Here is a 14,313-nt window from a genome sequence, read left to right on the forward strand (position 1 = left end):
TTAAACCTTTATTGTATTAAGCCTTCAGTACAGTGTTTATTATTATTATTATTATTATTGTTATTAGTTTCATTTACTTGCCTTTATTCTTTCTCTACTCTCTCTTTTCTTCCCTCTCTTTCTTCCCTCTCTTTCTTCCCATCCTCCATCTCCTTCTTCTTCCTCTTCTCCCTTTCCTTCCCTTCTTCTACTTCCTTTCCTCCCCCTCCTTTGATCCATAATTCTCTCCCTCTCCCTTTCACTCATTCTTGATTTCTTTGGTCAAAATAAAGCCACTGAATCCGCATTGCAACACTGCTAATCTCACAGGTCTATGACTCTCTCGCCCCTCCTCCTCCTCCTCCTCCTTCCCTCTCGTCCTTCCCCTCTCTATCTATCAATTCCCTCTCTTCCCTCCCCCTATCTAACTCTATGAAACTCCTCCCCATCTTCTCTTTCCCCCTCTCCTATTCCATTTTCTCTTCCACCATCCCCTGCCACTCTCCCCTTCTCTATTCCCCTATCCCCTTCCCCATTCCCCTCCCCTCTCTCTTCCACTTCCCCCTCCCCCTTTCCTCCCTCCCTCCCTCCCCAGCGGATTACTGTACAGCCCCCTTTACAGACGGACCCCTGCTGGACGATTCGCCTAATTACATGTAACTTGTTTTTAGAGGAATTTTTACCGAATCGACACACTCCATCATCTGTTGTGTCAGAAGACGTGGGGACTAACAAGGGAACTGGGGGACTAACTAGGGTACTGGGGGGGACTAACTAGGGGACTGGGGGACTCACTAGGGGGACTGGGGGACTCACTAGGGGGACTCTTGGTGGGGAGACTCATGTTGGGGTGACAGGGGACTTATTAGAGGACTCTTGCTGGGGGGACTCTTGCTGCTGGGGGGAACTCACTGGGGGGACTCACTGGGGGAAGTCTTGTTGGGGACACACTTGCTGGGGAGACTCTTACTTAGGGGACTTTTGAACTTTCTCACAAGATTACATCCGTGTACATATGTATACACCTCCCTTACATACATACATACATACACCAGGTACATATTGACTCATAAGATACATAACTCATGAGTAAATATTTCACTTCCCGACAACACACACAAACAAGGTACGCCGGCAAGCATTATTAAACAATGCACTGAATCATTGATTAACAATCGTTCTTGTAATAACGGTGACGTCACAGAGGAAATCAACCAGTACACTATTGGTTTTTAACATGACGTCACAGAGGAAGCCAATCAGTGGATCGTTCTTGTAACAAATGTGACGTCACAGAGAGAGAGAAATCCAATTACAGTAACTCAAAAAACGACAATAGAATCCAGATGAATCCAACACTATAAAATCATACACTAATAATTATCCAACAAAACGGAGTAAAATAATCGTTTCTGTAGCCCCCCCCAAGTGACGTCACACAGAGATCCGACTAGTACGCGGTGACCACCCAAGAACGACAACAGATGTCCGGTGGATTCAGCGCCAGACGTCCCACACTAGACAAGTTTTTTCACCCTTGTATCTCGTAGTATTTGTAGCCTCTGTGACGCGCTAATTATAGTATTGAGTTACTCGTCTTATATTATGTGTCTGGTAGCGCTTCTCACCATCCCAGTATCACTCTAGCTTTTAATTAAGACTTATGTAACAACGGCGTAATCAAGACATTTATATTCAATGGAGCTGTTATCGTTATGGGGAGTCACTTGTACAGCTTATTGTACTTGTAGAGAGATCGATAGATACACTGATAGATAAGTAGATAGATCAATAGATTATATGACTGGTAAATGATATGACATATGGATAGACAGATAGATATATATAGATAAATACAAACAAACAGATGGAATAAAGGACCGGAATAATAACTAATAAACGAGTATAAATAGAAAAAAAAACAGATAACGGTAACAATCATAAAAAAATACAAATATAAGAGAAAAAATAATCTTGTCATATATATGTGAGAGAGAAAAAAGAGAGAGAGAGATATAGAGAAAAGAGAAAGGGCAAGGAAACGCCAGTCGCTGCTGTTCGCTCGTGCTGGTGAAGGTCAAGAGCCTTGGGTGAGGGAGGGAAGAGCCGCTGTTTGGGTATTGGTATCACGATCATGCTCTCTGCAGCTCCTTGGCGCCGCCCCCTCTTTCCTGTCGCTACTGGTGATGGATAGGGGCACGGGGAAGGGGGGGCACGGGGGTAAGGCACGAGGGGGGGGGCACGGGAGGGGGGGCACGGGGAGGGGGGCACGGGGAGGGGATAGGGGCACGGGGAGGGGTAGGGGGCACGGGGGGGATAGGGGCACGGGAGGAGGAAATGGGGAATGGGGAGGGGTAAGATGGGTCAGGGGGATTAAAGGGGTAAATAGTGGGATAAGAAGGAAGAGGTGGTCCAGGGGATTAAAGGGGTAAAGGTGAGCCAGGAAGGGGGTGAAGTGGGCCAGGGGATTTAGGGGGTAAAGAGAGCCAGAAGAGAGAAACAGAGAGAGGGGGAGAGAGAGAGAGAGAGAGAGAGAGAGTAAACATAGCTCCAAGTCTTCATCAAACGAACAATTATACAACACATAAAGAAGGTTTTTTAATTGGCTTGTCAAGAGTATGTTGTTAAGGCACTATGCAGTATATATCTTAATTCATCTCATCAGCAGTAGCCTTAGTCGTAATTGTCTCCTCCACATACACACACACACACACACCCACACACCAATTCATCTACCACACCACCACCACCACATCACCACATCACCACAGAAACCACACTTACACATTCAGTCTCTACCACATAACCTCACCTCTCCTCCTCCTCCTCTTCCTACTCCTACTCCTCCTCCTCCTCCTGCACTACAAACCACACAGTCACAGATTCTACCACACAGCTACGTCCTCCTCCTCCTCCTCCTCCTCCTCACCAAGCCCTCCTCTTCCCCTTCCTCCCCACCACCACCACCACCACCACACCCTGTCGCATAAAGCAGGCCAACAGATCCCTCGTAATAAACCACACCCCCCTCCTGCCGCCACGGTATAAACCACTCCTACAGATCCATATAAACCACGTCGCACACACACACACACACACACACACACACACACACACACACACACACACACACACACACACATATTTTCAGGTAAACAATTCAGCAATCCCGTATTGTTCGTCTCGGAGCAAGAAGATGCGACAAGAAGATTTTAAAAAGACACTTGAGGTTAAAATTACACGTAGTAGCCATAGGATTATCGTCTTTATTGTTATCAGGCCTCCGTGATACGCTCGTTGCAAGGAAGCTTTTGACACTGTTTATGGGAAAGTGTCTAAATGTCATTGGTCAAGGCAGGGAAAAACACACACACACACACACACACACACACACACACACACACACACACACACACACACGGCTAATAATTACGTGGTTATGATCATTCTGAATTAACGAAACGACCCGCAACAGAATTCCACTTTGGAATTTGTTTTCTACGCTGTGGTAAACAAAAACAACAACAAAAAAGATGTTGTTATGGACCTGAGCTATAACAAGAACAACAACAAGAACAATAACATCACCACAACCCACTGACCAGCTTCCCGCCCAAACAAACACGAACTTTTTTTTTTTTTTTTTTGCTTCAACAAATACCGACAATTTTTCCTTGGACACCAACTTTTCTCAGTGAAGTATTTGTGACAGCCATTAAAACTCCATCGTTGGGGGGGGGTAGGTAGGTAGGTAGGTAGGTAGGTAGGTAGGGAGTGGAAGGGTGGTGGAGGGAGGGAGGGAGGGAGGCCTTGGCGCCGATACCTTAGCGTAAATATATTAGAGTCGCCAATTTGTGTTCCCCGAGCCACAGAATTAAGCCAACTTTTAATAGATTTATTCCCATAGTTCCGCTGAAATATGTGTCATGGTTATTTGTGTACATCTGAGAGTCTTCCTACGTGTACATATGACTGCACTTTAGTGTCGGATAATTAGCAAAAAGTACAAGATAACTGGTCAGTGGTTGTCGCCTCGCCACGCCATACCACTCACCAAAATCACCCAAGTTTGGCCTCAAAAATCTCCTTTTAACAATTAAAATCACCGAGTTTCGTATATCTCCTCAGGGTACGGGAGGGGGTGTGAGGGGTGAGGGGTGGGGAGGGGAGAGAGGGGAGAAAGTAAAAAGATTTCCAGAGAATGGGGAGTAAGTGGTGCTTTTGGGGAGATGTGAAGGTGAGGTTCAGTTTGATGGTGGGGAGAATTAGAAGTTACATCTGACGTTGAGGTGACGGGAGGTGCGATGTTCTGGGGTGTTTAGGATACTGGAAACTAAGAGGAGGCTGTGGGGAGGGGAGGGGAGAAGAGGGAAGGGGACCCGTGGGGAGGGACCGCATTCACAGGAAGAGGTGTAAGTCTTAATCGTCGGGGGAGGGGGAGGGAGGGGTAAGAGGCGTGGGGAGGAGAGTGAGAGAATGGGACGGAGGAGATAAAAAATAAATAAATTAGGAGAGGAAAGGAACAGGGGAGACACAGGGATGAAGGAATAAGGAGAATAGAATTGAGGGAAGGTGAGGTGGGGAACTCGGAAGGGGGAATAGGGAGGACTAAAGAAGAACAACAGGGAGAGGGGAAAAAGAAAGGAGGGAAAAAGGCACTTGGAGGAGAAGAGGAGGATGTTGAATATGAGAGAAGAAGGAAGGAAGGAAGGATGGGAGACGGAGAAGAAGAGGAGGCAGGAGAACGAGAAAGAGAGACAAAGGGGAGGACGGGGGGTGTGGAAGAGGGTGATAGAGAAGGGAGGGAGAGAGGAGGAAAGAAAGAATCGTGATAGAAGAGGGAGATGGAGGAGGGAAGGAGAGAGGAGGAGGGGAATAAATCGTGAAAGAGGAAGGACAGGGAGAGACAGAGAGGGAGGGAGAGAGAGGGAGAGGAGGGAGGGAGAGGGAGGGAGAGGGAAGGAAGAGGAGGGACAAGGAAAGACAGAGAGGGAAGGAGAGGGAGGGAGAGGGACGGAAGAGGAGGGAGTTTGGACACAACATAATCGCAATCAAGTATTCCAGACCGCCTCAAATTATAAATGATAATGAATTGCAATCAAGATTAAAATCGAAGTGTTTGGAGGGTGGAAAAAAACACACACACTCTCTCGATTCTTTCTCTTCTGACGAGGCCTGACTGAGTGGGGTAGAGGGAGGGGTGAGAGAATTTGTGTTTGTTTATTTAAATTGTTTCTTCACTTGAAAACAATTGTTGAAGATACGAATCGATTTTTTCTTTTCCCATTTTTGTTTTGTTTTTAGTTTTCCGGAGAAAAATTATCTTGGGAGTTCTCGCTTATCAAAACACGAGGCCATTAAAGTTTTTTTTTTTAACACTTAACTCAAGATGATAAAACCACAAATGCTCTTTCAGTACTTGTACATTCCATCACAATCTCTCTCTCTCTCTCTCTCTCTCTCTCTCTCTCTCTCTCTCTCTCTCTCTCTCTCCTCCAATACCTCGAGAAAAATACTGAGAATGGGATGGTACTGAGATTAGATTAATAATGAGACCGAGTTGGGACTGAGACAGAATCATAGTTTGATTGTGGGAAGTAATGAAATAATGCAAGATTGCGAAGAAGGGATTGAAAACCTTTAGATGAGTTGATATTATGATTAGAACACACTAAGATTGGATCAATACTGAGACTAGATAAGTGCTCAGATTAAAAGAGCAGTGAGATTGGATGCGTGAAATTTTTATAGGCACTAGGATTGGGTGCTACTGAGATAGGTGAAGGACTGAGATTAGTTATAGCTCTGAGAGTAATCAAGAAATGAGATTTGTTGATATTAGAACTGATTAAGAACTAGGATTTGATGCACTAGGATTGGATAAGAACTACGATTAGATAAGAGATAGAAATAGCTGCATACTGTATATTGTTAGAAAAACCACGAGAATAGATCGGTACTAGGATTAGGAAGATACTGAGATTGGCTAAGCACTGAAACCGGGAAAGCACTGAGATTAGCTGAGCACTGAGATTAGCTAAGCACTGAAACTGGGTAAGCACTGAAATTGGATGAACACTGAGATTGGCTAAGCACTGAGATTGGCTAAGCACTGAAATTGGGACTGTGATCGAGGAACTACTGAGATTGGACTGATACCGATTAGATAGACAAAAGAGTAGTTACTGGGATTAGACGGATTAAACTACGTACATACAACGGGAAGACACTGAGATTACCTCAACCTTGAGATTGGATACGGTAATATGATGGACTAATTTGTTGAAATTTAGGGATGTATAAAGAAAAACAGATTTCGTGTGTGTGTGTGTGTGTGTGTGTGTGTGTGTGTGTGTGTAGGCATGCGTAAGTGGACGTGGGCGTGTGTGTAGGTGGGTGTGGGTGGAAGTGGATTGATTGGGTGGGTTTCTGTGTGGATGGGAATGGATGAGTGGGTGTTGGATGAGTGTGTGTGTGTGTGGGATGGATGGGTGTGTGTGTGTGTGTGTGTGTGTGTATGTGTGTGTGATGGGTGGGTGTGGGATGGGTGGGTGTGGGATGGATGGATGGGTGTGGGATGGATGGATGGGTGTGGGTGAGTGGGTGGGCGTGTGGGCGGGTGTAGGAGGGTGAACGTGACGAAGAAGAAGAAGAAGAAGAAGAAGAAGATGATGATGATGGTAAGCAAACTGCCTTGTCATCTTGCTCAAGGGAGTGTTGTTAAAGCCATCTCTCTTGTCTTCATTCGTCTGTTTGCTGTGTTTTGCTTTATCAAGTCGATTTATTCCCCCCATTCTTATCGAACTGTGACCCCTATCTACCCATCCGGCCAATCCACCCGACCAGCCAGTACTTAAAAGACCTTCAGAACGCCTCCTTGTTATCGTATTCTGAATGGTGTGTGTGTGGTAGTGGGAGGTAGAGTGAGGTAGTGTTCAGTAAATAAGGTTATATGTATTTATATGTATATTTATGACTGTACTAACGGGTTGAGTATGTGAGAGTGTCGTTTACAGAAGGGTGGCTGGAGGTACTCGGCTGCGGGTATTAATAGCGAACAGTCACGACATATGTAAAACTAAATCGTGGATTGATGATGTTAATACACGTGAGGGAGGGAAGAAAGAGACGTTTTAATCGGATAAGTGTCGTGGCCTGACGATGGAAAGAGTGCAGACGAGTGTAAAGCCTTTTAGGGTGATACTCCCCGTAAATAAACACATGTAAATGACTCTTACGGGAAACTGCTACAAAGCATTGTTTTGCCAATTTTCTCGCATCTAAGTTGTTTAGGTGAATCATCAGTTCGCTACAGCGTAAAATGTGTCTTATGTGTAACTGTTATTAGGACCAGAACCCGCCGAGGCACGCCGTGAGTCATGCTGTACCATAAGGACCACGTTTCCTGGTTATATACACTAACGATCAACCATATGGTCACTATTTTATTACCCATTATATCCAATTACTGGATAACCAAATGCTAACATAGAGGAGTAAAAATAATGCTGAAAAATATTCATAAGCTCTGGTGTATTGGGGAAGCGTTTTTGACGAGCTTATGTGACGTCATCGTCGGAAATAACCAGGGCATGAAACACGACGTCAAAATGAAAACAGAAATCAGCTGATGTGAGAGTTACCATGTTGGGAAGGTGTTACGAGTGGGTGTGCACGTATACAGCGCCGTCCACGGGGGCTACCGTGATATGGTACTGATATTCTGATGGATTTATGAGTTTGCATGAACGTTAATAACACTTGGCTCGCTGATGGTTAGACGAACGCCCAGCCCAGACCTGTCGCCAGATGGTGGCAACGGCCAGGGCTGCCAACACCCACCAACAACAACTTACAGCGACAATGAGAGTTTATGTCCCTTGCCAGCATTATTGTCTCCAGCGTTATACACTGCCTATACATGCAAGCGTCTCTACACCAGTCTTTGTCTTAGTAATTGTTCTCCGGGGCGGACTTCCTGTGCGAGACGAGGGTAAGGTTTGTCACCCTGGCCAGACAATAATTGTCGATGGCGTAAAATTTAATGAAGCGAGATTGTTGTTGTAGCGCTGGACCTTACACCCTGTGCTTAACTTAGAAGCTCTCCACAGTAAAGGTTTGATGGAGCCCTGCCGGAGCTTTCTCTCTTAATTCTCTAAAGACCTTGACAGGATATATGAGACAACTCCATGGAAATGTTTGTTTTAAGCACCTTACATAACTATGAGGACAGACACTCCGGTTAGTAACAGCATCAACACAGCAGTAATACATTACAGCCTTAGTCCACTCACACGTATGTAACAAATACGGTCAACCTCCTGAATTCATCTGTTTTTAAAACTCGTCTCTTTAAAAAAAAACCTTTTCCCGGTCATTAAACCGATCTTGATAAATCAACCGGTGAGTGAATAAATTAACACAATAAACCACGACACTGAATCACTTGAGGTTTGACGGTATAGTTTACATAAAGCAGTGTCATGAAGAAGCCATGAGTGAGGTAAGGTATTATATACACGGGGATTCAGTACTAACCATTAGGCACCAGGCATGATTCGGGTTTCCTACGGCAAGCTGCAACACAAAACAATGCTCACTGTATTACGGTACCTGGAAGCATTTTTATTTTGAAGGAATAGTTGAATATGACGTGTGATTCACCTCAAGTAGAGATTATCATTATGCTTTTATGAGAGAAAGATGCTTTTATGTGACGTAAGAGCTACCTGGAGTTACCTTAATGAATGATAGGTGTCTTTATTGAACTGTGACCTCAGATTCACCTGTTAAATGGTCACGTGGGAAATAAAGGGGTTATTTGTTGAAACTTTGGCGTTGAGTGAAATAAAAATAAAGTCTATAAGAAAATATATCTTTACCTTTATTATTGGATAGTGATAACTGAGTCAGTCTCTATTGAACGGTGACGTCAGCAGGTAGTTAGGTGAGTGTGAGAAGGAGAGAATATCTCTTATATAAACCAGGTGAGACAAAGTTCTCCCTAAGACATCTTGAGACATATATCTCTGTTAAGACATCACTGTAAGAGGTAGTAGTATCATGAGACTAAATATTTGGTTATATGATGTTTTAAGTCTTCAAGTTTTTTTTTATGACTGAGTAGTTACGACAGTCATTGGCAATTCACATCTTGATTATGATGACGTTTCGTGTCCCATTAATGAGGTGTCTGATGTGGTGATACATTCATGAGTCATAAAAAAAAGATATAAAACAATAAACTTCAATAACGTGTCTCTAAAGAACAACCTAAGGTGCATATATAAATTTAATATATACAGGTATATATATATATATATATATATATATATATATATATATATATATATATATATATATATATATATATATATATATATATATATATATATTAACTGTCATAGCTGCATACCTGTATAAGCAAGGATAAAGTGAACCATCTTGGAGACGGTGAATAATGGTCTAAAATACTCTTCTTGTGGCATCACGAGAATGATGGCATATACGTGTATGTCTTCCTAAGTTGACAACAGGGAGGGAGGGAGGAGGGAAGGAAGGAGGGAGGGAGGGAGGGAGGGAGGGAGAAGGTAGTGTTGGTTGAGAGAAAAAGACTCCCCCACCCCTCCACCACTACACCGCCCTGGCTCGTACATTATTCCAAGTCATCTACAAGACTAATTAAGGTGGGTTTTTTTTTTATTAACGAAACACTCTATCAACTTTATTGATCAATGCGTCTTCATAATGATCACGATCAAAGTGTCACCATAACGATCAAAGTGTTCTCGGGATGATAATTCAACACAGGTGCATGACTCGGTATGATAAGCCATCTCCCGCAGCAACACACCTAAAAAAAAAAGTTAATTTTCCCCAACAAGAGATTAAAACATTTCCTGGTCTCACTCAGTTCGTCTTCAAACAATTTCTCGGCTAATTAACGTCGGCTCCGTCACACGAAATTACGTAAGACTTCGCTAAAGTTGTTAACGTGGCACTGAAATTATCCAAGACTGGAGGAAGGTTAATGCCTAGCTTGTACTGCTGGGAATACTTTATGCGAGAAGTGTTCGTTCGCTGATGAGTGTTTACCTCTCGGAGGGTGAGACGCGGTGCCCTGACTTCGCTGGCTCAGTTTACAGCCTCTCACCGCCAAATATATCACTTGTGTACGATATTGAGGTATTTTGTTGACAGTCGCGCTCGCCCAGATACAGTTACGTTTGGTCATGTGCTTGTAAGTGCAGGGCAAGACGCTGGTTACTGGAGTGTTGTGTGAGGACGTACCCGAGGTGTAGGGGTGTGTTCAGGCCTTCTTCAGGAGGGATGTCCCTGCTGGTCTATCTATCTACCTTTCTATAAAGCAAGTACATGTTTAAATCATCCACATACACACACACACACACACACACACACACATATGCACACACACAGACCACACCTCCCACACACACACATACACACACATACACCCCCCCTCCACCCCCACACATACACACACAGTAGCCGACTAAGGGCAAACAGTTTAAATGTTGACACGGCAAGTCAAAAAAGGTATCGGATGGTCGGCTGGACATGTTTCCTTTGTCCATCTTAGATTTACTGACTGATTTTCATTGGCTCAACACGACCTCACTTTAACGTCTTTATTCTCTCACTGTTAATATATATGTTTATTTTAATCATTCCTATATAACATCAGTTTATCCCTATATCATTCTTCGCTCTTATATTGAGCCTCTTTGATCATTCTTATCATTCATTAACCTGTTGTGTTTATGCTGTGTCATGGTGATTGAGGTGCGCAAATTGGGTCTTATATTAAAAGTTGACTGGTTGTATCTCGTGTAAATAATAGGTATTCTTATGATCACTGTCCGCGTGGTGATGACAGACAGACAGACAGACAGTGAAGTGACTCAGTGAACAGACAGAAAGACAGACAGTAGAGTGACTCAGTGAAGAGACAGACAGATAGTAGTGTGATTCAGTGAACAGACAGACAGACAGACAGTAGAATGACTCAGTGAACAGTCAGACAGAGAGACAGTAGAGTGACTCAGTGAACAGACAGACAGACAGACAGACGGACAAACAGACAGTGAAGTAACTCAGTGAACAGACAGACAGACAGTGAAGTGACTCAGTGAACAGACTCAGTGAACACAACACCCTCCCCCACTCCACCTGATCACAGCCTCAGAGCCAGCCAGTCAACTATAGCTACCAGGCGAGACAACAGCTACCGTAATTAGCATTAACACAAAGTAAATAAAAATAATATATACATATACTAAATGACGACTCATTCAGCTGTGACAAAAATCCTCCCTTGTATACATAGATAATTTTTCTGTGTGTGTGTGTGTGTGTGTGTGTGTGTGTGTGTGTGTGTGTGTGTAAATATTATCACCCGTCTCATTACATAGATTGGTATGGTCGTTATGATGTGCGTTGCCGACAAAAAAGCCAATTCGGAAGGGGGGAGGGGACGGGAAGGGACGGAAGGGGGAGGAGGAGGAGGAAGGGGAAGGGGAAGAGGAGGGACGGAGGGAGAGGTAGGGAAGTTCTCAGCCGTAAGGGAATTTATGGAACAGACATATCAACGAGTGAGAGGATTACAGGTACTAATGATAATAATTAACCTGACGGGAAGGTAAAACACACACACACACACACACACACACACACACACACACACACACACACACACACACACACACACACACACACACACACACACACACACACACACACACACACACACACACACACACACACACACACATCCTCCAGAAGAAATACCAAATTATTTCCCTAATAGAGCAAAAATACGAATAGTAATAAGTATAGAGGAATGATCTTGGGGAATGAGATAATGTGATAACAGAAGACATAAAGAAGACGATGACTAGTAAGAAAAGATAAAGGAAATGAAGATAGTTTTTTGTTTATGTTTACAAGTTGTTGAAAGAAACTTATTTGGGTTAGTGAGATAATTTTCCTCTGATTGGGAGACAGGAAAAAGCTAAGTATACAGTGATTATTGATGATATGAGATAAGATAAAGCTACGGTGGAGTTTTTTTTTTTTTTAGCTTTGATAGATGATAGAATGAGTTTGTATCTTTCTTAGTCATTACAAATAAACGAACTTAATTACAGCTGGGTTAATTTTTTTTTCCGAGCCATGACAAACAAATAAATAAATACTCCCAGTGCCTTACAATCATTCATAAACGCCCCTTAAAAAAAATTAATCCACGCATGTTTTATCCACACACACACACACACACACACACACACACACACACACACACACACACATACACACCACGACCTCATCTGCAAATTTGGTAAGAAGCTTCTACACCATCCTCGACACCGGTTCCTACTACCACCTGAGATCCCTAGCCCGAGAATTGCTGTTCGACACCACAACCGCATCCAGCCCATACGTGCACGAACTGATCGCTATAAGAACAGCCCAGTCCCAACCATTGTAAAAATTATCAATAACTTGTAATAGACCAGTGTATTCACTCCCAGTAAATACTACTTCTTGCACTGTCACTATGTTGAAATGCACTGTAGTTTGAGCTTTTCCCCATCTAGTTATTATATATCTTATTTGTATCACTTATGTTACTTGTATATTATTTATAATTCGAAACCCATTCCCCAAATATGTAACTGTATATTTTCAGCCTTCTGGCTGCCAAGCTCTTTCAATAAACCGTTAATTATTATTATTATTATTATTATTACACACACACACAACATCTTTCCTACCAACCTTGTCTCTTCACATAAAGAAGACGAGGAAGGAAAGCGGTTAATATATGAGCTAACTACTCGCTTAATTCACGATCAACTTGGGTATAATCGATGTTAAACTGTAGGACAAGTTATTATATAAAGGGTTTAAACTCTCTCTCTCTCTCTCTCTCTCTCTCTCTCTCTCTCTCTCTCTCTCTCAATCCGTGACAGATACGGTGGGTAAATAATTCATAATCCTCCCTTAGCTGTGTGATAAAGTATGAAGGGATGGTAGCTATGAGGGAGAGTGTGTATTAATGGAGTGTGTGTGAAGTGTGTAGAGTGTGTGGTGTGTGTGTGAAGTGTGTGTGTGTGTCTTTGTGTGTGTGTGTGTGTGTGTGTGTGTGTGGGTGTGTGTGTGTGTGTGTGTGTTTACGTATAGTAGTAAGACTAGAGTGATATCTTCATGGCCACGCCGCGTCACCCGTCAACACAAGATCAAAACATCTTGTACACTTCCTCTACCACCAGCATACACCTACCTACCTACCTACCTGCCTACCACGCCGCGTCACCCGTCAACACAAGATCAAAACATCTTGTACACTTCCTCTACCACCAGCATACACCTACCTACCTACCTACCTGCCTACCTGTTCCTCGTGCCTCCTCGTGCCTTCACCTGGCTGAGCTCCGTCCCCCCAACCACTAGTACTGGACACCAACAAAGAATAAGGATGATAGTGCATGTTAGTTCATAATCAAGCATGCCCGCGTGAATTAAAAGCCGCTCGACTGCCCCTACCTTCTATTATGGATTTTATTTACAATGCCATTAGTTTGATTGGGAACCGCGTTTTAGAGTATTGGGTTGCACAGTGTTATTTCCACCCCCCCTTCCCCCCACCTTCCCCCCACCTCCCCCCCCCCATCCCCGCTCTTACTCCATTCGATTACAATTTGCAACATTTAATATTGGTCGGGGTGTCATTTAACGGTACTGAACGCTGGGGTTTATCTGTTCAGGTCGGAAATTATGTGTTGTGATTTATATCTACGGAATCAATTGTTGTTTGGGTTTTTAATTTCTCGGGGACAGAGAGGATATTTTTTTTTTCTCTCTCTCTTACTATCGAATGGCGGTGATGGCATCTGACGGGTGGTGGTGACGGGGGTGAGGTAAGGGTGGGAAAACTCAATGGGGCGTTATTTTGAGGAGAATCGCCCATGATTAATACTGTTACACGGATTACTTTAGGCTTCACGCTGTAATTATTGGCAGTGGAGCCATCACGTGTCTGTCACTACCTGTACCGTTACTTAACACTCGTCTATATCTGGGTACTGGACAGGTGAGAATGTCGTCCTTCTTCTTCTTCTCTCTCTTTCTCTCTCTATTTCTCTCCATTTACGTCTCTCTTTCTCTCTAGGTTTCCATTTCTATTATTCACACACACACACACACACACACACACACACACACACACACACAATACAACATCACAAGTAAAAAACAAATCTAAGACGACTTTTCTTTTCCGAATCGAATTTCTTCCATTTTTTTTTCCATTTA

The 14,313-nt window shown here is 43.4% G+C and overlaps 1 protein-coding gene across 1 annotated transcript in view; it reads right to left on the reverse strand.

Annotated features, from left to right (window-relative positions):
- Positions 1 to 14,313, reverse strand: part of LOC121860834 (homeobox protein cut-like) — a 199,268-nt gene that overhangs the window by 119,385 nt on the left and 65,570 nt on the right. The window contains exon 9 of the mRNA XM_042358222.1: positions 8,518 to 8,556. Coding sequence (XP_042214156.1) covers positions 8,518 to 8,556 — 39 coding nt within the window. The remainder of the gene's footprint in view (positions 1 to 8,517; positions 8,557 to 14,313) is intronic.

This window comes from Homarus americanus, unplaced genomic scaffold, assembly GCF_018991925.1.
Source record: "Homarus americanus isolate GMGI-L3 unplaced genomic scaffold, GMGI_Hamer_2.0 scaffold23617, whole genome shotgun sequence".
NCBI lineage: Eukaryota > Metazoa > Arthropoda > Malacostraca > Decapoda > Nephropidae > Homarus > Homarus americanus.